Genomic DNA, 26,234 nt, shown 5'->3' on the forward strand with positions numbered 1-26,234 from the left:
GCTCCTGGAGGACTAAAACACTGCGCTCTTTAACGTCTCTGAAGAAAGTGTTTGGTGGGCAAATCAGCATCAGTTGGTAATTTTATTTTAATAGGCTGTTTAATAAGCTAAAGGAACAGATTCATATTTACAAGCTCAGACTTCAAAGGTTTTCGACATCCAACAAATAGGGCAGGAATCTGCAGCTTGCATTCTAACGACACGGAGAGGGAACGGGACTTACAAGGCGTATAAACGAGACCTAATGCTTAAAATGGCCCTTGAGGAACGAATACACAGGGCTGGGCTGACAATATAAACTTCTGCAGAAGTAAACAAGAAAAAGACTGCAGCAGTAATTGTGCACAGCCAGTGTGGATCATCCTAGTGAGACAATCTAGATAAAAGCAGTACATTTGAACCTTTTCAAAGCAGGTTACCTTATAACCACCTTGATCTTGACTTTTATTCAAATTGAACCTTTAAACAAGAAGAGACACCATTTAAAAAAAAATATTTGTCTTTAAAGTGCTCTACCCAAAATTATTGGGTTATTTTTTTTCCCCTTAAATTATTTCAATAACTAATATTACAAAAACAAAACAAACAAAAACAATACAATTTACAATTTATTCACTGGATTTCTTAAATAATTAAATTCATAAGAAAGCAGAACTACTGATTCACTGGTCATTATGTTTTGGCCAATTTCTGATCAGTTTTAGCTCGTTCAACTTTGTTGTTTGGGACTACAATTAGCAGCATTTAAAATGTTTTTTTTTATAGCATTCCTCGCATGAGCAGTCATGAATTATTTAACTGGGGAGCAGAGGTGGTGTCACAACTGATGAGGGCAGTCAGTTTGAGGCAGGAACAGCTGGCATTTTAATAATAATGAAAGCACAAAGTCAAAATGATTAAGGAGTTGACATTTTAAACTGTCTTTAGCATGTTATAGTAGCTTGTTTAGTTTTGTTAACTGGAAACCCCGGTATCTTGGTGCAAAAAGCTAAGGTTTCAAAGCTGTTAAAAAGTTCTAACATACGGTTCCTATGCTTTAAAGTCCTTTTAATGAGATAAACACAGAAAACGCCGGAACCTTCTCCAGCCGTTTGGAGTTTTGAGTAGTGCAAGGCCGCCCCTCCACAATCTGTTGCTGCACACGTCCAGTCAGCTGGCTGAAAGAATGTTCCCCAACTTTTCTCTCAATTACAATGAAGACAAATTTCAGCTATTTTAAAAATACTGCCAGTCCCAAAACACGAACACCAGACACGGCCTGAACTATGGCTGCACAATTTTTACCAAAAAAATCAAAATTGTGATATATTTCAACCATAATTGCAATTGCGATTTAATTTAGACTTTTCTCTGCATTAACCACAAGCAACAAAAATGCCCTGTAGATAAAATAGGTCCATTTAAAAAAAGAAATTTAACTGTTTTTATTAATCAGAAATTATTATTTAAGACAATAGCTTGTTGGGTTGGACATCAATCCTTGTTGAACATAAAGTGTTCAACAAGGATATGTATTAAACAGTTCTACCTTTTACTTAATGCTATGCTGAGATTCCTGAAAGTTTCTGGTAAAAAAGTATGATAAAACAAATTATAAAAGATTATCTCACTGCTGCAACTCTCTTCCCTTCCATGTGGAGGCAAACCCACTTTAAACATATTAACGACACCTAAAGGACGCGTCTTATCCATTAATTGTTACACAGTCATAAATCGCAGACCTCTGCCATTTGGAAATTGCATTTTTTTTAAATTGCGATTATATTGCAAAGGCGATTAATTGTCCAGCCCTAGCTTGGACTTAAGATATCAAGGTTTTAGTGAATTATATTGAAAATGTCCATTTAGTTAATTTTCATTTTACCATTCCTACAGCATAATTCCTTGTGTTGAGATACCAGTGAAAGTGTCAGAGTGACCAAAGCTCTGCTCACCCCCCACATGTTGTTGCTGGTTGAAATAAAGCTATTATACTTTTTGTGCAAAATTTCAGCTGTTTGAAAGTGCAATAGGAGGAAAACCAGTAGAACCCTTTGGTTTTCAAAGGCTTGTAACCCTTTATATCAGGCGCTATATATTAAGAACCATCATAATCAAATCTTAGAAGCTTTTTAATACTACTACTAAATTTTGTAGTTTTTTTAATTCAAAATATATTTCATAAATAACACTATTACAGCTGCAATAACCAGTTATTTTAGCAGCAGAAGGTAAATGTGTTGCTTTTGGGCTCATGCCTACGGTGTCTTACAACCATGGTGAAGTAAATTCTTCCAATGCAGCTATTGCAAAGGGCTTGAACTTGTTGAGGGAAACATCTGCTTATGTGGGATAAAAGTGTGGAGCTGGCTCACTGTTATGCCTACCTCAGTGAGGAGTGCAGCACTTTGGATAAAAAATGGGAAAGGGTTGAGAGTGGAAAGCAGCTTTCTGCACGTTTTACTTTGTGTGTAAATTGAAGTCCTTGGCCTTCACCTGTCGCCATCACCAGCTTGTATTTGCATTACCATTAAAGGAGGAAAGAGAGGGAAACGGCCAGGGAAAGAAAAGGCAGCAGCTGAAGTGGGACCTGAGAAGAGGAGTGAGCAGCCTGAACAACGGTGACTGACTGTAGAAAAGTCAATATGAACAGGAAGATTGATAGATGGATTTACAAGGATGGAGAAAAGCAATGGAGGAACAAAAGGAAAAGAAGGAGAGATAAACCGAGAGAGGAAAAGTTCAAGGGTGACAGAAGAGAAAGACAGGAAAAAAAAAAAGACATAGGCATGTGAAAAGAAGTCGCCTGGTAAAGCCATTAAGCCTGGATTCAATAACCCTGAAAACCAGCAGTTTGTCAGTAATGACCACTGAAGGCCAAGTTGTGTGTGTGTGTGTGTGTAGGTACTGAGATCTGGTCGAGTGTGTGACTGAGTCTAACGGTCTCTGCTTCGGTCATACTATGAGACACAAAAACCCCTTTCAAACCAAAAATCCCAATAAAGTTGTGTTTTCAGACTCCATCTACGGACATGTTTGGTGTTGGTTTAAAGGCCACAGGAGATAAGTCGATATATTGTCATTAAAGTAATGAAATGCACTAGGTGCATATATGTGGGCGTGTGCAACAATTATAATGATCCTATGTACCGTTATTTAGAGGGGAAACAATCATCCTTGGAGCAGGAAGCAGAGCTGCCTAATGAATGCCTGGAGCCGAGACCCCAAACCACAACGCAGAACCAAAGGATGGGCCTGAGTTTCTGCTCAGCGCGAGTCCCAAAACTTAATGCCCCGCCTTCTCCCTTTACTGCACTCAATAAATGTTATTTGCATGCAGGTAAGACCTTTACTTTGGAGTACATTACCCAAGATAAAATATCTTGTGAAAAAAAATGGAATCATGCATTTTAATTGTTGTTCTTATTGTTTTGATTCTGTATATTATTAGCAGTAAATGATCAATCTATTATATATACCTGACACACATTTACAGGGTTATCCATACCTGCGCTTTTGATTAAGTTCGTTTATATGTGCATGTTAATGTCCTATATATTTTTAGGTATAGGCTTTACTAAAGTATTCATACCTTTTAAGCAATAAGGAGTACAAATACTTGCAGCTATTATGCAGATGTGTGACCGGCTACAGTTTTAATCATAATTACATTCATAATTGTTGACCTTTCTTAGAAGCTACAAGAGAGGATGTACCCCCTTTTTACCATGGCTGAATGTTTTAATCATGGCGGATGCTAAACTCCTACTAACGCAGACACTCATGCACAAAGCTGGACTTCCACTCCCATTGTTATCTGTGTATTTACAGTCTGCATTATCAGTGGTGATGTTTAAGTTCCAGCTCTGCCCTGTCCTGTTTTTGTATGTCCTGTCAATCAGAATTCACCCAATCTGTGACCTTAAAGCCCCAAGCCGGCTCTCACGCAGACACCCCAATGGAGGCGCACAGTTCCTGCCAGTCAGGGAAGAGGGCATCAATTTGCCCCAGGACATCAGGGGAGAAAACTGGAAAAACAATGATAACATGCACTGGAAACCTAATATACTTTATTCTATATCTGATAAATCTGAATGGTACGATGGTCGATAATAAATATGGACACTGGCAGCAGGCAATACAACATGCAAGTTGCAATTATGAAAATAAAATGTATTCTTGCAGGTTTTAATACTTCTCTAAAAATATACTTTCAAACTGGAGAGGTAATTGAAATGTGCCATTGTGGACAAACAAAATGAGTTCATAGTGTGTGTATCCTCTTTCCCCCATTTATTATTACTTAAAATGACAGTGGATGCATTAACACCATGAAAGAGAAATGTAGCTCATTTGCTATTTTATATCTATATATCTATCTATATATATCTATCTATCTATCTATCTATCTATCTATCTATCTATCTATCTATCTATATATATATATATATATATATATATATATATATATATATATATATATATATATATATATATATATATATATATATATAAAAATGGAAATTCTGGATATGTAAACTTACTGAATAAATATTGAAACAGCTTGCAATTAACTCACAGTGACAGAGCTACTGACATCAGTTTTTCCAAATTACGTCACAAAAACCTTTGAGCCGATAGCAATACGGATTCAAAGTTCAATGCAAAATCACAGTTTAACCCTAGGGGGTCACCACACTGACGGTTTTAGACATAAAGGCAGGATTTCAACAAATATGCACTAATTTGTCAAAGTAATCACCAGGATATGTAGACAGTACTATAAGACAACCACTTTAAGTTTATTGACAAAAAAAAAGTTGATTTGGGGTGAGTTACCCTTTAAGTATCTACTTCAGGCTTTACTTCAACGTGGAAAATGTCACAGTAAAAAGTAAAACTACTTACTACTTATTGCACAGAAATTCAGTTATGAAAGGGCTCTGATCTAATATTTCTTTCATTGTGTAAAAAAAGATGTATGTAAACCCACAACCCAATTTTCTTTTAATATAAAGAGATCACATTATAAGACTGACGTCTAAATTCTGTAATTTTGAGGCTTTTTTTTCCCCTTGCAGAGTTGTGCAGACTGGATCCAGAGTCCATTTTTCTGAAGTTTCTCCAGTTTGAGCTGGCCAAAAAACACACACACTTACCAACCTGGAACTTGTTAGGTTTTAGCTGATAGAGAGTCAAACGCTGACATTTCAGCCAATAACACTTCATCCATTTTTATGGCACCAAATACACACAAATGTATATAAACTAAAGGACTAAAATAGACTAACAGTAACACATACTCTAGCGCAAGCATCCACCACAAATGCTAGAGAGCGCTTCCGAACAGTAAGGCGGAGCAACACCCACATGCATTTGCACGAATAAAAACACAGAAAATACGTTTTTCTTTTACCACCATACTTCAGACCATTAATAGGGACAGAAAGAGACTTCCTGAGTTTGTGAGGGAGAGCGGAAAAATTTGATGCCAGCTCTCTTCAGTGCTCATTAGAGGCGTCATTGAGCCATAAAGCTTATTATTATGACTATGGTAGAGAAAACAGTGCTTTCAGGATAGCCTCGCCATTCAAGACAGCGTTACTTTGTAGTTCAGCTGAGGTTAAACAGAGAGACGAAACAAAACACACATCAAGGGAGAAAACATGCTTAGGTTCATTAAGAAAATATTCAAAGGCAAACATGTCCAACCAAATGTCTAAAATTGATGTATATAGGACCAATTTGTGCAACTCTACCACTTTAATGCTTCAGAAAAGTCTGAGTAAACAATAAAGAGTTTCCTTACAGTATGTTAGCAGCTTCAACCACATCTGGCACGATTCTCTAACATCTGTGGTTCAAGAAAATCTGCAGTGAAAGCTTTTTGACATCCATCACTCACATGTTCGTGCAGAACAAATATGCTTCCGCTTTATCTGATCTGTCAATCCACACGGTCTCCACATTACATGCGTGGGAAATACATCACCCCGGATGCCCTTTACAGTTCCTACAGCATCAAGTCTCATGCTGTTTATTTCTTCAGAGTACGTTCATAACATTGAAGACTTCCAACATAAAATCAGAAACTTGGGATTAAAAAAGAAAGAAGCTAATTTATTACGGCTGGGAAGAAATACATACAGTATTCCCACAACCTAAATTGATACAACTGGAATGATCAAATTTAAAATGATTAACAATTGTATTTATCATGTGCTGGGCAAATAAACAGGACATCTTAAATTTCACTAATTGTTCTATAAAATGCAATAAATATGTTTAGTCGATAGCTGCACAATATATTTAATCAAATTAATTATCGCAGCACCAATGTGTGCAAAATCGCAATAATAAAATATTGCTTGGGCCCAATTTTTGTATTTGACATTCAAAGCCTGATGTATTAAGGCTTTGAATGACAGTAATGTATTTTGGTGGATGAAGTACACCTTACATAGATGCTCAGGGAAGCAAGGGTGTAGGGTTCTCTTTCTTTTCCATCGCAATGATGATGAAGAGGGGGAAGAGTCAGGAAAATAAGAGGTTAATCTCAACATGTACTGTATGTATTCCTAATACACCTGATAGTATAGTATACCTGAAAAAAAAAAAAAAAAAGAGAGAGTGGTGGCATAGTGCTTAGAGCAGTGCGCTTGCACTCTGAGAAGGTTGCGAGTACCCGGTTCGATCCCAACCGCCTGCACTCTGGGTCCCTGAGCAAGACCCTTAACCCCTGATTGCTCCCCGGGCGCCCCACAGTGGCAGCCCACTGCTCCCCAAGGGGATGGGTTAAATGCAGAAGTGAATCTCTCCATTGTGAGATCAATAAAGTATCAATTATTATTATATTACCATAGCTACTACGTTGAGAGATGTTTAATATATCCTACTAAAGGCATTCATTGTAACCTACTTAATGATACATAGAGATGCTCTAAAGCAGAGGTGTCCAAAGTGGGGCCCAGGGGCCATTTGCAGCCCCTGCACTGATTCTGTGTGGCCCCCCAACTGCATGTCAATAATGATTTGACCCACCGGTACAGGTATAGTAGTAGTAGTAGTAGTTGATGCAGTACATGCAAGTGCGGCCGGCTTGGCTATGTAGACAAGAGACTGCAAAACAAGATAGAGAGATAGTGTGTGACCTTTAACCATAGTCCATCTTAAAAGATACCATTAGTTCCTCACAAAACTATTTTTTAGTTCTATCTAAAATAATGAAAATTCGATTATTGCTTCTTTAACTAAAACATATTTTAAGTGCTGACCCTGATAAGTGTTTTGCTACATATGTGTAAATCCAAAGTAAAGCCAATAAGTGATTTGGAGTCTGCACCTTACCATCACCAGATACAACATGGCTCTCTTCAAACTGTTCAGGCAAGGTGGGATGGTCAACTCTCCAAACACCATGGATGTCTTATTGGTTATTATTCCAGGTTGGCCAGTCTGGTCTTTATCTAGTCTAGAACTGATTGTGCAGCCTTTTTAGCCCAAAAACCCGATGCAAATCTAGCCTGAATTAAGATGTTGAATAGGGAAGCTTGGAGAAGCCATTTGATAAATCCAAACAGACTTCCAACCACATTTAGATACAATAGACATCTTCTCCCTTATTTTGAGCAGGAGTCAGCAAGTTGGGGGGTAAATTAAGTAAACTAGATTCAAGTTAGCTGTGTGCTTTGATCAGATACCTTAATAGATAAAAGCTGTTCTTTGATTGCTTTTTTAGTTATACAGTGAATAGTCTCTCTCTGGAGTAAGCAATAGAGGCAAAATGTGAGCTCTAGGTCATCAGTTTTATTTTAATTAGCCTATTAAAATTCAGCTTTTCAATTACCCTATGCGAATTGAGTCAGTTAACAAACTGTTTTTTTTCTGGTTTCTCTAAAAGAATCAAAATATATAATGTACACTTTTATTATAAAAAAACAACAAAAAATTGACAAAAGATCCAAAGCAAAATAAATGTTGAATCTGAGAGAAACTGCAGTCAGTGGTCAGTTCAGAGAAAAGCCTCAACTAAAATAAATTCAAATTCTTCTTTGATAATAGAACAGCAGGAAGTGCCTTGAGTGGCCTACTTTCTTGTGGTTTCTCATGACGCCTGCTGCTTAAATTGTAATTTGATACTGTGATTGGCTAAAACCAACCTTTGGTAGGTGGGCACTAGGCCTTGCTTCGCCCAATCAGCTCAGAGTTCTGCTGAATGTCCCTCCTTTCCCCAGACAGATTCAATGGGAGCAGTAACTGATTGATAATGTGCTGAACGGAGAAGGCTACACATTATCAATCTGGACGGCCAGGTTATAGTTTCTGTGGTAAAAAAAAAATTGTTTGAAAAAACATTATCTCAGTATTGTTATGTAGAATACTGCAGATGCTAAGAGCTAGACTTCTATATTTCTACAAATGTAATCCATCCGTCCATGCTTTTCCATGTCCATCTCCAGGGGGCATGGTATAATACTTAAACCTAATATTTAAAAGTACTTAAATTGCTTGGATGGAGGTTCAATACACTTAAATCCCTGATCAGTCATCTTACTATTCAATAATAAGAATGTAATTGTCGTAATATTGTGCAGGTCATTCAAAACACAGGTATTATATTGCGGTTTAATTTAATTTTGAGCTAATATTTGAATCCCCAAACTCTCATTTGAGTAAAAAATATGAAACAATGAGAAGCAAAAGTTTAATTGTGTTATATCTGGCAACGAGGACAAAGAAATGCTAAAAAAAATTAATATTAAAACTATAGATGCATGCCTTCCTGTACAGTATGTCAGCTTTTCACATTGCAGGTGGACATTTGCATTAACTACTATGTTAGCAAAGACTAGACATTTGACCATAACGTACAGAAGCCTTCACTTCTTGTCCCACATGATAACTGTACCTTTATGTTAAATCAGCTGTAAAAATTGTGCACAGAATTTCGCAAGAGTTTGTGTTTTACATGCTATTTCTGTGCAACGCTAATGGCTTTACAGAGTGCCAAGCATATTAACAGAGCCAAGGAAAGGCTTGTAAAACACACACAGTCACCACAAAACAGAGAGGAGAGGCTGGCACACTGAGGCACGGTGGTCTGGAGAGAGTCTGAGTGTGTATTAGTAGGGTCAGCCAGGGTGATGGCGACACATGATGAAGGAAAATGAGGAACACGGGCCTGAATGAAAGACTGCTAGTGTGTTCTTTGCGATTGTGTGTAAGCATGGTTGGTAGCTAAAAAAAAATAAAAAATACATGAATGGTGCCAAGTGGCAGTGCCTGACTCTGGGTGGGTTTGGACTGAGAAATAAGCAGAAAAGATTCAAATTGTAAAGGAAATTAATGTCAAGGGAAACATCCCACCAAAAAAAGTACAGCTTGTAAAAGCTTAAAAACCTCAAAACCAGCAGCACAGACATGGAGCGAATGAGATGTGAATAACAAATACTGAGTTGATGTAAGGACTTTGGGGGAAATTAACACAAAATGGGGGATCTGGAAGAAACCTCAAGAGCAAAATAATATAAAAAACTAATAAATATAAACAAAATACTACTACTACTACTACTACTACTACTACTAATAATAATAATAATAATTATAGAGCATATTTTATTCTGAAAGCTAAAGATTTTTGTTAAGTTTGATCTTCACTGGGGGAGTCCATAATACTGACCCAAGTTCTTTCAAATGAAACATTTGCGGAAACCTGTGTGACATTTTGCCAAATTAATGCATTGCATATATCACAGAAATATTCACAAGTACTTTCTTTCCAAGTCCAAATCAAGTCTCTAATGTACAAAACAAAGTGTCAGTGTTGATGAACTTAATCAAGGAGAACATGTGAGAGCAGAACGTTAGCCCCTCCCACCAGTCCACTCGGCGTGTGTTTTTAAGGTGGAGAGGATCGGCAAAACAATGTTATTTGGTTGGAGTCTGTTTGAAAAATTGACTGCGACCTTAAAAATACCGTGAAGAGGACCGATAAGGCTGAAGCTTGTCGGTCCGCGAGGACTGTCCGATGTGGCACCAGGGCCGTTTCGGTACCCACCCCCAACTGTAAACCTACCAAGAGGACTCTGTCCGCCTACAGGTCGAACAAGGAGAGCACAGAGATGCAGCCAAGAGGCCCATGGTGACTCTGAACTAACTGCAGAGATCCACAGCTCAGGTGGGGGAATCTGTCCCCGGGACAACCATTAGTAGGTGCACAAATGTGGTCTTTGTGGAAGAGTGGCAAGAAGAAAGCCATTTTTAAAAGAAAATCATAAGAAGTCCTGCTTGCAGTTTGCCTGAAGCCATGTTGGGGACACAGCAAACATGAAAAGACCAAAATGTAACTTTTTGTCCAAAATGCAAAACGCTGTGTGGTGGAGAACTAACACTGCACATCACTCTGAACACAACATCCCCACTGTCATATAATGGTGGCATCATGCTCTGGGGGTGCTTCTCTTCAGCAGGGAGAGGGAAAATGGTCAGAGTTGATGGGAAGATGGATGGAGCCATATACAGAGAAATCTTGGAAAATCAGTCACTAGATGTGCAAAGCTGGGAAACAAAGAAAGAAAGAAAGAAGAAGAAAGCAAATGGGGGTTCCACAAAGTATTGACTCAATTGATACTTTTGCAGAATGCACTTTTCAGTTTTTTATTTGTTAAAAAAGGAAGAAAAAGAAATCATGTATCAATTTCTTTGCACTTTGTATACCACTTTGTGTTGGTCTTTCACATAACATTCCAATGAATGAATTTATATTTGTGGTTATAATGTGACAATATGTGGAAAAGTTCAAGGGACATGAATACTTCTGCAAGTTAGTGTGTCTTACTAAAGTTTATTATGGTTGTAATTTTATTCAAATCAAAAATATAGTATTCATTAAATTGTAAGTTATTATTTAAAACAATCATGGCAAAGAAACAAATCAAACAGGAAGCACAAGTTTCCATAAATACAAACCAGTTAAAGATATAGTTGGTAATCCTGTTCAGAAATGGTCCTTTCAACCTAACAGTAGTCAAAACATTATGTATTCAGAAAAGGGAATAAAAAAATAAATCAGACCTCTGTGAGAGCTGGATGACTGTAAAAACTCTGACCAATCCTGTCATTTGGTCCGAAAAGAAAGAACCAATCAGGTGGCTTTATGGGTCGTCCTGCCCACGTCCCCCTCTGTCCCTCCTCCTCAGTTTTTAACCTGTTTCTCATGTTCTCTTTTATCTCCATGTGTTTTTGTTGTTAAATATTGATTTTTTTAAGCACCTTTCCACATCCACAGTTACTGCGGATGCGGAATGGGCTATACAAATAAATGATTGATTGACAGTGTATAAGTAATTGAAAGTGTATTTAACTTCCAAATGAGCTAAACAGGAAATGCGTTTATTTTGATATTTCCAGCCAGAAAGGTCTTTGTAAAGACACCGTTAGCTCAACAGCGAGAGGATGTCGGAAGGAAGTTTATTTAGTTAGAAAGTTTATTGAAATGATCTAAATTCATTTAATTTAGTGCAGTGGTTATAAAACGTTTTCTGATGCTCCCCCTTTAAAGAATAAAACAATTAAAAGCCCCCCCCCCACACACACACACACCAACTAAATGGGTAAAGAATGTCAATTGTATTGTTTTATTTCTTAATTTACTGAAGCCGTCTGTCGAGTTGAGAGCCTCTGATTCAGAGAGGCTTTCATGTGGTTATTTTTTGGAAGCTAAAGCTAACATGAACTGATTATGAGCCATTAACATCCCATAATGTACCACTGGCTAAAAATAAAGAGCATCCTTTCACAATGAAACATGCGCAGCACCTGCAATCTGACTCACATACCGGCTTCCTTTCACTCTCCATTTAGCCACGTCCAGCTCTGTGATCCCACTTTTAAGGCAAATCACATCACATTGCTAAGTTTTTGTCGTACTCTGTTTGCGGACTGATCAGCACATTGGGAGATGTTCAAACCTGAAGATATTGTTTTGGTGACATAACCCTGCTTTCAACCTCTCCACCACTCTCCACTTCACCAGTCTGCTGTTATCTTTAGTCGTCATGATGCTATAATGCTCATTAATGTTCTTTGGCTAACAGAAAAGCTGGATTTATACTGATTAAATTAAATGAATACAAATGCACACAACCCTTTTCTGATTTTATTAGTAAAAATAAAATCACTTTTCTCTTTGCATTGGTCTATAAGCTAAAAAAAAATCCTAATAATAATAAAAAAAAAGTAAATAATAAAAGCAACAAACAACTGGACTTCTATTCTGAAGCTGAAGACGTTTCGCTTCCCATCCAGGAAGCTTTCTCAATGGGGTACCGCGCGCGAGCTATTTTTAGAAACACAACGTCACGATGACGTCACATCACGTGGTAGCAGTGGGGCAAACTCCGGAAACCCGCCGCTGTTTCGCTGTAAAAGAGACGTGCGTTAGCCTAGGTTTTACTCGGTAAACGACTGCTTTTTCCAAATCTAAGACCATGGTTTTTAAACATTGTTGCTATGGAACGGGCAACAGCGACTCGAGGTACGCTGATCGGCCGCATATGAAGGATGTTTTCTTCAAGACTGCCAAGGAGAAATGTGTGCGCTGGGTACACCGGGGCGGTCGGCCTACACAACAGTTCAACCCGAAAAAAGTTACCAAATTCAAGTACATATGTAGCAAGCATTTTGTCGGAGGAAAGGGCCCAACCGAAGAACATCCTGACCCAATTCCAGCGACATCAAGTAGTGAACAGATAAGAGTATTTTGGTGGCCGACATGTTAATAATGAAGCGCCTGCTACCATGACAGCATATAGGCTATCATGGTAGCAGGCGCTAACATGATAGCCTGCTACCAGGATAGCTTACTCAAAAACATTTCAAATGAGACAAACATTAAACATATACCCATTCCTGGACGGTGATTGCAAACAAAAAAAAAAAAAAAAAAAACGGCCGACGCTGCCATGATCGCCGCGCAGGAAAAAAAAACAAAGCTTACCGTTCATCAACTCGGCCAGTTTTCCAGTCTTTTTAAGCCCTCGAACCTCAAGCCATCGTTTGAGCTGAAGGTTGGTGTGTTCTTCGACAGTGCGACCAGTAAACCGTGTGCCTGGGACATCGTCTTGGGAAAGTTTAACGGCTGTAAAGTTGGTCATATCGCTGATTCTGTTGCGCTTGTAATAGCTGGGTTATCCGTGCGTTCTCTCCTGTATGCCCTACCTAAGCGGCAAAAGGGGCGTTGCTCTTGAGACGGTGACGTCACGTGCGCGGTACCCCATTCAAAGCGTCTGGAGTAGAGTGGAGTTCTAAATTGCAAAGACCTGCGGGCGAGGGCTCGTTAGAGCCTAGATTCACATGTAGATTAACCTGGAACTGGTGGCCCCAACAATGGAGACTCGTTAGGCTTAATGTTTGCGTAGCTCACAAGAGAAATGCTGTAAATTGGGGCGAAATTTATCAGGAATCAAACCTATCGCTGTGTTGTAAGTTTTTGAAAGTTGAAACCTGAGCCCTCCTCCTCTGTTTAAGGTTGATGTTTCTCACTTTGCGAGGTTAATCTACATGCTCTAATGAGACCTCACCGGCAGGTCTATGAAGCTTGGAACTTTTAACCTTTTTTAGATTTGATCACGACCTGGATGACAGACTCTTCACCAGCATCCCAGTAAATTACGCCGTTTATGAGTATTTCACAAGTCACTGTTTATTGCTGATTGTTTTGTTATATAGCAGGGCTTCTTACTAAGGATAACAAAAATCAAAAGGTAAGTGAATGTGCTACATTTATTAAAAAGTCCCTCAGGTTTCTAACCATGAGCCCTGTTTCTGGATCAAATACTTTTAAACTGCTTCTGAAAATAATACACCGCGGGCTGCATTCCTCCTCAGATAAGCTTTAACAGCTGCCCGCATAATCAGTTTTAATAGAGCACGCTTTGCATTTGAAAGCCAACGTCTGGCCTCTTGACCACAAAATAAAGTCTGCATTTTGGACCTGATGATGAAAAATATGCGTGATATTATTCTGTCTGAAAACGTCCCGCAGATTGTTTAACGTGCCCTGGGATTAAATGACAGCTTGATTCTCTGTTTTCCGAGTTTATTCAAAGTGACAGGAAACCATGCTACGCCACATGTGAAGCGCTCATGCTAAACAGAGACGTTTCTCAGCATCGAGACACACAATAAGGCTTTCATGGAGACTGAAGGAAACTGGTAACCAAACCGCACACTCTGTCACCGCGCGCCGCGAGCGTGTCTGCATCTACGGTTACCGCTTCCAATGCATACCACATGTAGCAGCCATGTTTTGGCTGATATGTTTTCAATATGGAGAAAGAGAGAGCCTTAGACAGACCCAATTTGTTTAATTGAATAATGCACTGTTTATATTGAAAGCCTGAAAACACAAGTGGTTACTATGATAATGCAGCAACGTGCAGGCATTCCCTGAGCCCCAACTTGTCTTCTCGATGCCCTGATTTTGACAGCAAAATAAAAACTCTCCCACTGTCCCGTTGCTCCGCGCTGCCCATGAATCCACTTTCCTCAGCATGCCAAAAACCTGGAGCAGTTTACTGCCTGCACTGTCTTATCCGGTAATTGCTCTGCAGCCAGGTGCTTGTCAACCGTTTACCTGCTGGTGTAAATATTTTCAGAAATGTCAACGATAATGCCAAAAACCGGCCAAGCCACCCAGTGTAGGCCTTGCTTACAACTCATACACAGGTTGAGATGCATTCGTAAATGCATAACGTAAAAGAATAAATCAAATGATTTTCTCTTACCTCCACAATTACTCCTAAAAAAAAAAAAAAAAAAGAAAGAAAACCCTCACCTGCTCCTCCGTCATGCTGTGCAGCTGCGAGTTCCAGGAGGCGGAGTCAGAGCGGTGATAAGCCGGGGGCGGGGCAAAGTCCTGCAATATGATTGGGTCTCGCTCCTGACACAGTGAGGTCAGGTGACTTATGTACAGCTTCAGTTTATTGCAATTCTGACTGAGGTCCAGGAGCGTAGCGGGAATCTAAAAGGAAAAGACAGAAAAATATGTTTAATTAGTAGCAATAAAAGTGCAAAAACAATCTTGACGGCCCGTTTAGGAGTCCACAAGTTTTGGAAACAGAAGGGCATGCCGATATGGATGGAAGTAGGTGAAATGCAGACTTGAAGAGTAGAAAGGAATCAGGGTAGTGTGCGTAGCTTGTGTATGGTGACGGCCGGCAGCACACTCATATGTTACATGAGTAAACTGGATGTGATGTTAGTGACGACTTAAAAAACAGTGTAAAACTATGGCACACACAAAGATGACAGCTATTTAACTCATATGGATAAATCTTTTGTTGAATTGAAATGCAACCAAAAGAGCTACATCCTCAGATAGGTTTCATAGAGCTTTGCATTTCACATTTTGTTGTGTTACAACCAGAAACCTCCAGGCATTTAATTGACATTTTGAGTGATGTACCAATACAAAGCAGCACATAACTGCAAAGTTGAAAGAAAATGACAAGTAGATTTTGAAAGTGTTTTACAAAAAAAAAAAAAAAAAAAAAAAAAAAAAAAAAAAAAAAAAAACATCCAATGTGCAGGACGATGTTGTACTGGGCCCCCTTTGCTTTAATACAACTAATCATAAAACCCAGTGCAACCAATTGGCTTCAGAAAACACCTACTTATCATATATAATCAACTGTGTATACTGTATTTTTCGGACCATAAAGCGCACCGGATTATAAGGAGCATTAAATATTCTTCCCAAGTGTGTAATATCACTCCGCTCTTCCGCGTACACACATACTACCTGAGAAGGAGAGCTATCCGTCTCTGTCTGGAGGACGGAGTAGTTGGACTACACTGCCCTGTTTCTAACATAAGGCCAAAATAAACGTAGCTTTTATATTGAATTACCTTACTAGGTTAATTGTTGTTAGGGCGTACACTGGGTGCAGGATGCCTTACATTAATGCTCTTCTAGTTTAGCCATTACAGGCACACATTGTACCGTAATGCTTTGAATATCCATTGAGCGGAGCAGCTTCGTTGCTTACCAAAGTTGTACTTACACATTTTGAGATAAGATAGTCTTTATTGATCTCACATTGGAGAAATTCACTTGTCACATCGGCTCAATAGTCAGTTAATAGTCAGGAGTAGGAAAGGGTGCATCAGTTATATACAGTGTATAACCGTATATAACCGTATATTGACAGATTTTCGAGTGCATTGTACCACATAAAATCAGTCAGTAAGCACAAGTACGGTAATCATACATAAGGCACATCGGATTATATGGCGCACTATACATTTTTGAGAAAAATTAATGATTTTAAGTGCGTCACAACTTAATATCAATGTGCGAAAATGAAGCTCTCTGGGCAACATGTATAACACCATGTGTGGCAATAACAAAACGCACATCAGCCTTGAACACAACATCCCTACAGTGAAACGTGCTGACACCATCAAACTGTGGGAATGCTTTTCTGCAAGATCAACATGAAGGCTGTACAGTGCTAATGGGAAAACGGATGAAGATAAACACAAGGTGAAAGAAAACCTGTTATGGGCGCGACACACGGGGAGCGACAAACGACTAATGGCCTTCATCGCCACCGCGCTGAAAACCCAACGCACGAGACGCGACAGTCGCGTTTCAAATCGCGCTGTTGAATCTATTATTTCCCAGAAATTTTATTGGTTATGAAATTGAAGGGCTTTTGATATTTTCAAAGCAGTCTGTGACTGACAAGGATTAAGAGCCAGAAGACTTAGCTGGAATTGACTGAAATCTTGCGTTTATGTCTCCTCTACAAAAGAAAAATACAACTGGGTTCATCCTATATTGCAGAAAAGGAAACAGCCTGGGGAACATAACCCTGTTGAGGGCGTACCTCACGGCTGAGCCAGATAAATGGCTGTAGTGCCACTGGACAGCGACAAAAGTTGAACATTGTTGGATAGGGCAAAAAAAAACCCACCTTAATTTACAGCCAGAGCAACAATGGCATGGTTTTAAAACATATTCATGTGTTAGAAAGGTCCAGTCAAAATCCAGACATGCCTCAATCAAAAAACCTACAGCAAGACTTGAAAACTAACATTTCCATAAAGAATCAGGCAAGAAGTGGGTCTGTAGTTTGGTCTGCAGAGCTGGTAGAGACATAACCCCCCAAAAACCTTGCAGTTCTAATTGCAGCAGAGCAAGGTTCTGTAAAGTACTGGATCAGATGGGTTAAATGCAAATGAAATAGTACTACATTAAGCTGAGCTATCTACAAAATGTAATTGATATGCATTTCAATGTAATAAAATATTTTTCACTTTCCAGTTATCTATATTTGTAGATTTTTAACTATATAAATCCTTATATTTCGTTAATTGTGTTATCTACAGAAAACAACTTCTGAACAACAGAATTGAAATAGTTTAATATAACAGTTTTTATAATGAATATATATTTTTAGAAACATTACATTGAATAAAAATAAACGGCATAGACCATGTTGTGTGTCTGCTTAGCGTGGGAACAGGGATGAGAGGAGAGGACGAGATGCAAGTATTTAAGGGATCTGAGGCAGGACCCCCCATGAGACGCGCCCATGACAGACACACAGCAACACAGATAAAACAAACAGACCAAACTCTTCCCCTTGTGGAATACCAGGATTTAAGTGCAGAGGAAGCATTTTAAGAGGGCCAGCAGCGCAAGTTGTGTTTTCGTAAGCTATATTTAACACAGCGCTGCCGTCCACACCAACTTTTTCTGTGCTCATCGTCACCCAGCAAACATGCAAACAGAATAAAAAGTAAGATCCTTTCACTCATTTCATTTTGTTTGTGTGAACTCCATCTCTGCTCTTTACCCGTCACTCTTTTCAGTACTTAGACACATTATCTTGTCTCTGTTGACATTATTTGCTGATGCTCTTTATCAAGACAGTATGTTAAGTCAGATGTCCGTTTATATTTTAATACTGATTGTACTATTTGCATTTTGCGTATGTTGGTACAATAGTGCATTTGCTTATGATTCTAGCAGCGTATCAGGAAAAACATAGAGCTCAAAATTGGTTATTTGAACATCTTTTCCTTTTATTAAACATAGTATTTTCAAGCTATAACTGTGATCTATTAATCAACTCAGAGAAATGCAGCAGTGCTTTGTTGATACAAACCAGAAAGGATAAAGTAAAGAACATATTTCTAAATAAAATCCTTGGTCAGTTCATTACAGAAGCCCATCACAAGGACAATTTGTTCCCCATTTTGTTTATTGGAGTTCTGACAAATACCAAAAATACCACAGTTCAACATGTAAATAGTATTTTAAGTCAAAGAAGGTGATTCTCAAACAGCTATTAGCTGAAAACTCGATGCTCGCTCTCTCTCTCTCTCTCTCTCTCTCTCTCTTTAATTATAAGGCTCAGCTTTTTTCCCTTAGTTTGTAAAGAAAGGGACGTTATGATCCTGTTTTATCTCGTCCATCTTTTCTTTTGTCCTCAACTCGTCCCCTTTTCTAATTCTTTAACCAAACACTGCTTTGATGGGGCCAGGCACAAGCACTGCATAGACAACGTGGAAAAACGTGGAAAAAGCCCAAAGAAAAAGTAAGAGTAATTTTGATATATATATATATATATATATATATATATATATATATATATATATATATATATATATATATATATATATATATATATATATATATGGCTTTTTAAATATAAAGTGAAACTATTAAGTTGAAGGTATGCGAGACAAGACATTTGCCCAGAACTGTACATAAACTACAAATGGCTGACAAGCCAGTTAACAGTCACATTATTCTATAGTTATTATGAAACCAACATCAATTGCTTACACAATGAGTGGCATGTGTATTCATCCAAGGTGTTACTGTGACATCTGCATCAACTATAATATAAATGGTAGTTTCCTTTATTTTGCAACAGAATATCCTTTGCATTGCTAGTAAGAAGGAAAACTTCCTCAGATGACCTGAATAAAAGCCAAAAACACAAGACCCCGCATATGTACAACTTTTAATATTCGGTACCTTCATGTGATTTAGAATGCTGACAAACAAATTAATCAATGTGGATGTGAGTGGCTTTCATGCTAAAATATTCTATGCACTCTCTCTTCTCTGTGCTAAATCCGCAATAAAAGCTGACAGTGAATCAAAGTATCTGTCACCTTTAATTTCACCTTATTGACAGCTACCACAAAAAACATTAATACACACCCACACATGTGCACACTAGATTGAATTCTGAGCTGCTCCTGATTATCTCCAAAAGTCATAAGAAGCACCTTCTTGAAACAAAACAGCTAGTTTCTTGCAAACACAAACATGCTTGCACCTAATACATAAAATAAGATCAAGCTATGCGGTAATGCAAATAGCCCTGCAGTGCACACGGAATCAAATACATTGCAATTTACTACTGTTATCAGCCAAGAGAGAAGGTCTTGTTGCAGGGTTTCCAGGGAAGAGTGGTCAGTGGGAAAAAGTCCATTAAAAAAATCTATTCCTGTCCATTTCCATTCAGTGGAAAAATGGAGTTAGTAGAGGCGAGGGGGTAAAGATGAAATAAAAGACAAATTACATGTTCTGGGTTGCAAAACTTCTACGCAGCCTATATGAAGACAGCTCTACAGAGTTAGCTTTACAGCCTCAAAACAAACCTAGCATGTGGTCACCAGCTGCTATCTCACACTTTTTAATTTATATTACTCTGTCAAACAGCCAAAAAATAAATAAAAAATAACTCTGTCGACACTTTCCAGACCTGCAGCACAGCTCTGAGGATCAAACACAAGACGAACTAGAAACAGGCACCAAGAACGGAATGAAGTGTTTCAAAGAAGACATTTGTGGAGAAATAACAACAGTCCTCTATTTCCCCCCAGAATCGATCCAAGAGGAAAACGAGATTTGGGAATAATAAAAAGAAATACGAAAACCAAAACTCTGATCTGAAACTCTCCACAACATAATTAATTCAGCCATTTTTCAATATCTCTAAGTTTTAGCTGTCGTTGTAGCTGTCAGGTAATCAGTGTGTGTGGTTAATGGCTCTGCAGTGGTTTTCAGTGTCTTGTGAACCAACCCCAGGGGAGGCATAGCTTTATACTGCGTGAGCTTGAGCCGCTTTATTAGGCTCTCATGTGTCCCTAAAGGATTCTCACTGTGGTATGAAAGAACTCTAAAGAGAAGCATTCAGCAATCTCTGCCGACTGGACTCAAAGAAAGAAAAACACTACAGCCAAATGATATGATGAAATTGGGACTATTCTTCCCTCACACAGCCCTGAGGGAGCTGTGCTCAAAAAGACATACAGCGTCCTCTACTAGTACAGGCATCCCCGGTAAAGACGCGCAGAAAATAAAATAAAGCGCTGGCATGGAGACTCCAAGATGTTCCTCTTTTTATCATTTTACAGAGGTGGACCACAAAGAGAGCGGGAGCTTTGACTGTTCCTTTTGAATTAATAACTCCTTTATGATTACAAATACTCTTCAGTGCTTTCTAGTCAGTATTTAAGGCACACCACAGCACTGGAACTGCATTGATAAAGGTTTTAAACAATATAAATCTTGTCTAAAATTGGTATCTTGGCATTGATCACACTCAGGGTTTCCCCCAAAGAATGGGCTAATCTTGGTGGTAGGTGTCACTGTGGGTTCTGGGAAGTGCGTGCGCTACCATGGAGGGTCCGCACTTGGGGGGGTTAGTAGCTGGGGGTGGCGTTGCGTCATGTGGCTTGAAGGAGGGGTGCAGCGGACGTGATGTGCATTGAGCTAACAGTGGCTAGCGTGTTAGCCATTTCGACAGGGAGGTTTTCTCCCAGACGGAAACTTTATTCAGTTTTTTATCGCTCTCAAACATCGACACATTTAAAATAAACAGACGACGCTTAGCCTGGCGTCCCACCAGGCTTATAATGCGCTGGGGGAAACCTTGTCACTGGTTTGACACAGTTGTTCACTACGGTTGTCAAAGTAACTGATATCTTGATATAACAAATACAAAAAAAAAACATTCAAAGATACTCATTTGCATTCAAAATCGATATAAACCCTTCACATTAGCCCAAACTGTCATGCTTCTTCCGACGGCAGGGCTCCTTCCCTCCCTGCAAAGACCAAAACGATCTGCTTCTGGGAGTTTTAAACTTCGCTAACAGGTTAAGTGCAGCCAGATGGAAACATATGCAATCCTCTTTAGCTGACAAGGCAAACAGAAAAGCGTTGTTCTGAGGCACTTTTCCTATAAGGAAGATGCAAACAACATAAAACAAAATGTCACATGCTAGCTGTGCTAATGCTACGAGCTAACACTACAACCCTGATGTTTCAGAGCAACATAACGAGGCCGTATATCTGCAACAGTGAAGTAGTAAACCTCCCGGATGAAATAAGCCAACGCTGTCCATTTCAATATTAGCTTCACAAACAGAGACAGCCCAATGACAGAGGTCTGTTTGTCTGAGCTCTCAAGTCAAGATGGGGTGCACAGGTGCACAGATCTCCACCAGGCAACGCTTTGTTCTACTGTGGTACAGTTAACGTGGAAAAATGTTCAACAGCTGATGGCTCAACTAAATAGTGAAGCAATGAAACAAACTCCTTTGTTTAGTTGTAGAGCTACTGGAGGCTAATGTTGCTAATAATACACATTATAATGCAGACTGAAGCTGACTATTACAGCAGAAAAATGTAGTAACCTGTAGTATCGTACCTTGATGATTCCTAAATAAATTTGATTGCAAGTTACCAGGAAGGAAGAAATTGTACAGGGCTGCTGTTGTACACATCTGCATGGACCAGATCCTTGTTTACATTGTGAAAAAATATGTTTTGTATTCGTCATATCCAGATTTTATTTTGAAACACAATTTATTTTAGTATATAATGATCCTTTATTTATCGATAAGTAGTAAATAAAAGACCCATTTATTAAAATGTACAAAGCTTTACAATGTGGACTGTGTCGACATTACATCACCGGCGGACTTCCTGTTTGCGGTAAGGCGTATTGTATCACTTCCTGTTGTTGCTGTGTGAACGACGGAGCTTTGCTCCAGGCTCTCTCGCTTTTTATCTTTAAACCTCTTTGTTGTAACATCTGTTTCCAAACATAAGCACTTTTAAAACATTGTCTGTGGCTGCTCATCACGTTTGGGAACTCCTCGTGTTTCACACGGTTTGTTCTTTGGCGTGATAATAGGGCGTTAGCCTAGCTTTAGCCTAGCGTTAGCCTAGCGCTAGCCAAGCCTTAGCCTCATAATGGCTTCTCCGTCCCTGACTAAGTCTCCTATCTGCTGCTCTCTGTGTCAGATGTTCAGTTATTCCTCTGCCTCCTTTAGTGATGATGGTACATGTAATAAATGTAGTGTTTTTGTAGCTTTGGAGGCGAGGGTGTCAGAATTGGAGACCCGGCTCCGTGCTGTTGAAAAACCAGCTGATAGCCGCTCTTTTGCTAGCGCGGAGCCGCATAGAGTAACTTCACGTAGCGAACCTAAAGCAGTAGCACCCGAGCAGCCTGGTAACCAGGCTGGCTGGGTGACAGTTCGTAGGAAGCATAGCTCTAGATTACAGACCCCAGATCACCACCAACCCATCTGCGTTTCTAATAAATTTTCCCCTCTGAGCGACAATCTCGCCGAGGAGCCGACCTTAATTATTGGCAGCTCCATAATAAGAAATGTGGCACTAAAGAAACCAGGGACCATAGTTAAATGCCTACCAGGGGCCAGAACAGGCGACATAGAATCCTACCTAAAACTACTGGCTAAGGATAAGCGTAAATACCGCAAAATTGTTATTCACGCTGGCGGTAATGACACCCGGTCACGCCGATCAGAGGTCACCAAAGTTGGTGTTGCTTCGGTTTGTGAGTTTGCTAAAACTATGTCGGACTCTGTAATTTTCTCTGGTCCCCTGCCTGATCTGACCAGTGATGACATGTTTAGCCGCATGTCATCATTCAACCGCTGGTTGTCTAGGTGGTGTCCAGAAAACGACGTGGGCTACATTGATAACTGGAGAACTTTCTGGGGAAAACCTGGTCTGATCCGGAGAGACGGCATCCATCCTACTTTGGAGGGTGCAGCTCTTCTTTCTAGAAATTTGGCCGGATTTATTAGTCCTCCTAAATGCTGACAACCCAGGGTCCAGACCAGGAAGCAGAGCCGTAGTTTAACACACCTCTCTGCAGCTTCTGTACTGTTACCCACCCATTATCCTATTGAGACGGTGTCTTTCCCACGGCCAAAACTTAACAGATCAAAAACTGATCTAAAAGGAACAAATCTTAAAAACCTAATAAAAATCAATATGGTTCACCTTGAACCTAAAAATAAAATAATAAAATGTGGTCTATTAAATATAAGGTCTCTCCCTCCAAAGACTTTGTTAGTTAATGAATTGATTTCTGATAATCAGATTGATTTGTTTTGTCTCACAGAAACCTGGCTACAAGAGGACTACGTTAGTATAAATGAGTCAACCCCCTCCAGTTATTCAAATTTCCACATTCCCAGATCTGTGGGAAGAGGAGGAGGAGTGGCAACTATCTTTCAGTCTGATTTATTAATTAGTCCCAGGCCAACTAATAATTACAGTTCTTTTGAACATTTAACCCTCAGTTTCCCTCATCCAAACTGCAAAGCAATAAAACCTCTTCTGTTTGTTGTTTTGTATCGTCCACCAGGCCCTTACACTCAGTTTTTGGATGAGTTGTCAGATTTCTTATCTGATTTGGTGTTAAATACTGATAAGGTTATTATAGTGGGTGATTTTAACATCCATGTTGACACTGAATGTGATAACCTTAGTGTAGCCTTTAAAACTATCCTAGATTCAATTGGTTTTGCTCAAAATGTGCATGAACCGACGCACTCTCGGCTCCATACTTTAGACCTTGTGCTGACATATGGCATTGATTGTGAAGAATTAACAGTATTTCCTCACAACCCTGTCCTGTCTGATCATTTTTTAATAACATTTGAGTTTAATCTAACTGAATTCTCCACCCCCAAAAGAGGGTTCCATTATAGTAGATTTTTATCGGATAATGCTGTATCAAAACTTAAAGAGTCTGTCCCCTTCTTAATATCCTCAGTATTGCAGAAATGCCCTGTAGATGGCAGCATTGCTGTTTCTTCCCATTCACAAATCGATACCTTTGCTAACAATGTGACTTCCTCATTGCGTTCTGCATTAGACAATGTAGCTCCCTTGAAAAAGAAGGTGATTATTCACAGGAAGCTGGCTCCTTGGTTTAATTCAGAGCTGCGTTCCTTGAAGCACAATGTTAGGAAATTGGAGAGAAAATGGCGCTCTACACACCAAGAGGAATCCTACTTAATCTGGAGGGACAGACTATTGTTGTATAACAAGACCCTCCGCAGAGTTAGAGCAGCATATTTTTCATCATTAATTGAAGAGAATAAAAATAATCCTAGATTTCTCTTTAGTACAGTTGCCAAACTTACCCAGAGCCACAGCTCTGTTGATCCATCCATTCCCTTAGCTCTCAGTAGTAATGATTTTATGGGATTCTTCATAAATAAAATTGATGCCATTAAAAATAAAATAATTGGCATCCTCCCAAACATGATTACCTCGTCCTCAGTAAGTGAGGCATCATTGGAGGAATCTTTAGAATCTGTGCAGTGTTTGAACTGTTTAGAAGCAGTAGAGCTTTCTGAGCTATCTAAAATTTTAGCTTCATCTAAACCTTCTACCTGTATGTTAGACCCAATCCCAACCAAGTTGTTTAAGGAGGTATTCCCTCTGATCAGTGGTCCTATTTTAGACATGATTAATCTATCCTTAGTAAATGGATATGTACCACAGGTTTTGAAAGTAGCTGTTATTAAACCTTTACTTAAGAAACCTTCTCTTGATCAAGATGAGTTAGTAAATTACAGACCTATATCTAATCTTCTTTTCTTATCTAAAATTCTTGAGAAAGTAGTTGCTAATCAACTTTGTGAACATTTACAAAGTAATGACCTACTTGAGGAGTTTCAGTCAGGCTTCAGAGCTCATCATAGCACTGAAACAGCTCTGGTGAAGGTCACTAATGATATTCTCATGGCCTCAGATAATGGACTTGTGTCTATACTTGTCCTGTTAGATCTCAGTGCTGCGTTTGATACAGTTGATCACAATATTCTCCTACAAAGACTTGAACATACTGTAGGGATTAAGGGGAAAGCATTAGGCTGGTTTAAATCTTATCTGTCAGACAGATTCCAATTTGTTCATGTTAATAATAAATCTTCCTCAAACTCTAGGGTCACCTGTGGAGTACCACAGGGTTCAGTCCTTGGACCAATTCTCTTTACTATATATATGCTTCCGATAGGCAAAATTATCAGACAGCATGGGATTAATTTCCACTGTTATGCTGATGATACTCAGCTATATTTATCCATAAATCCTGATGAATCCAATCAATTACTTCGACTGCAGTCATGTCTTGATGACATCAAAAGCTGGATGACTTTAAATTTCCTGCATCTAAATTCTGACAAGACCGAAGTTTTAATCTTTGGGCCAGAGTCCTCAAAAAATAAACTTCTTAACCAATCACTTAATCTGGGTGGCATTAACCTGGCCTCTGGTAATAAAGTAAAAAATCGTGGTGTTATTTTTGACCAAGACATGTCATTTAAATCCCATATTAAACAGGTTTCCAGAGTTTCCTTTTTTCACCTCCGGAATATCGCCAAAATTAGAAACATTCTGTCCAGGAGTGATGCTGAAAAACTGGTCCATGCATTTGTTACTTCAAGGCTGGACTATTGTAATTCTTTACTATCAGGAATTCCACAAAATGCAGTTCAAAGCCTTCAGCTGATCCAAAATGCTGCAGCAAGAGTTCTGATGAAAATCAACAAGAGGGATCATATTTCTCCAATTTTAGCTTCCCTTCATTGGCTTCCTGTTAAATCAAGAATAGAATTTAAAATTCTTCTTCTAACGTATAAAGCCCTTCATAATCAAACTCCATCATATATCAGAGCTCTGATTACCCCGTATGTTCCTAACAGAGCACTTCGCTCTCAGACCGCAGGTCTGCTGGTGGTTCCTAGAGTCTCTAAAAGTAGAATGGGAGGCAGATCCTTTAGCTATCAGGCTCCTCTCCTGTGGAACCAACTCCCAGTTTTGGTCCGTGAGGCAGACACCCTGTCTACTTTTAAGACTAGGCTTAAAACTTTTCTTTTTGACAAAAATTATA

At 39.1% G+C, this 26,234-nt stretch overlaps 1 protein-coding gene across 1 annotated transcript in view; it reads right to left on the reverse strand.

Annotated features, from left to right (window-relative positions):
* Positions 1 to 26,234, reverse strand: part of LOC105915870 (ELKS/Rab6-interacting/CAST family member 1) — a 217,104-nt gene that overhangs the window by 11,786 nt on the left and 179,084 nt on the right. Inside the window, exon 21 of the mRNA XM_036148963.1 lies at positions 14,816 to 15,001. Coding sequence (XP_036004856.1) covers positions 14,816 to 15,001 — 186 coding nt within the window. The remainder of the gene's footprint in view (positions 1 to 14,815; positions 15,002 to 26,234) is intronic.

Source organism: Fundulus heteroclitus, chromosome 17, assembly GCF_011125445.2.
Source record: "Fundulus heteroclitus isolate FHET01 chromosome 17, MU-UCD_Fhet_4.1, whole genome shotgun sequence".
Lineage (NCBI taxonomy): Eukaryota > Metazoa > Chordata > Actinopteri > Cyprinodontiformes > Fundulidae > Fundulus > Fundulus heteroclitus.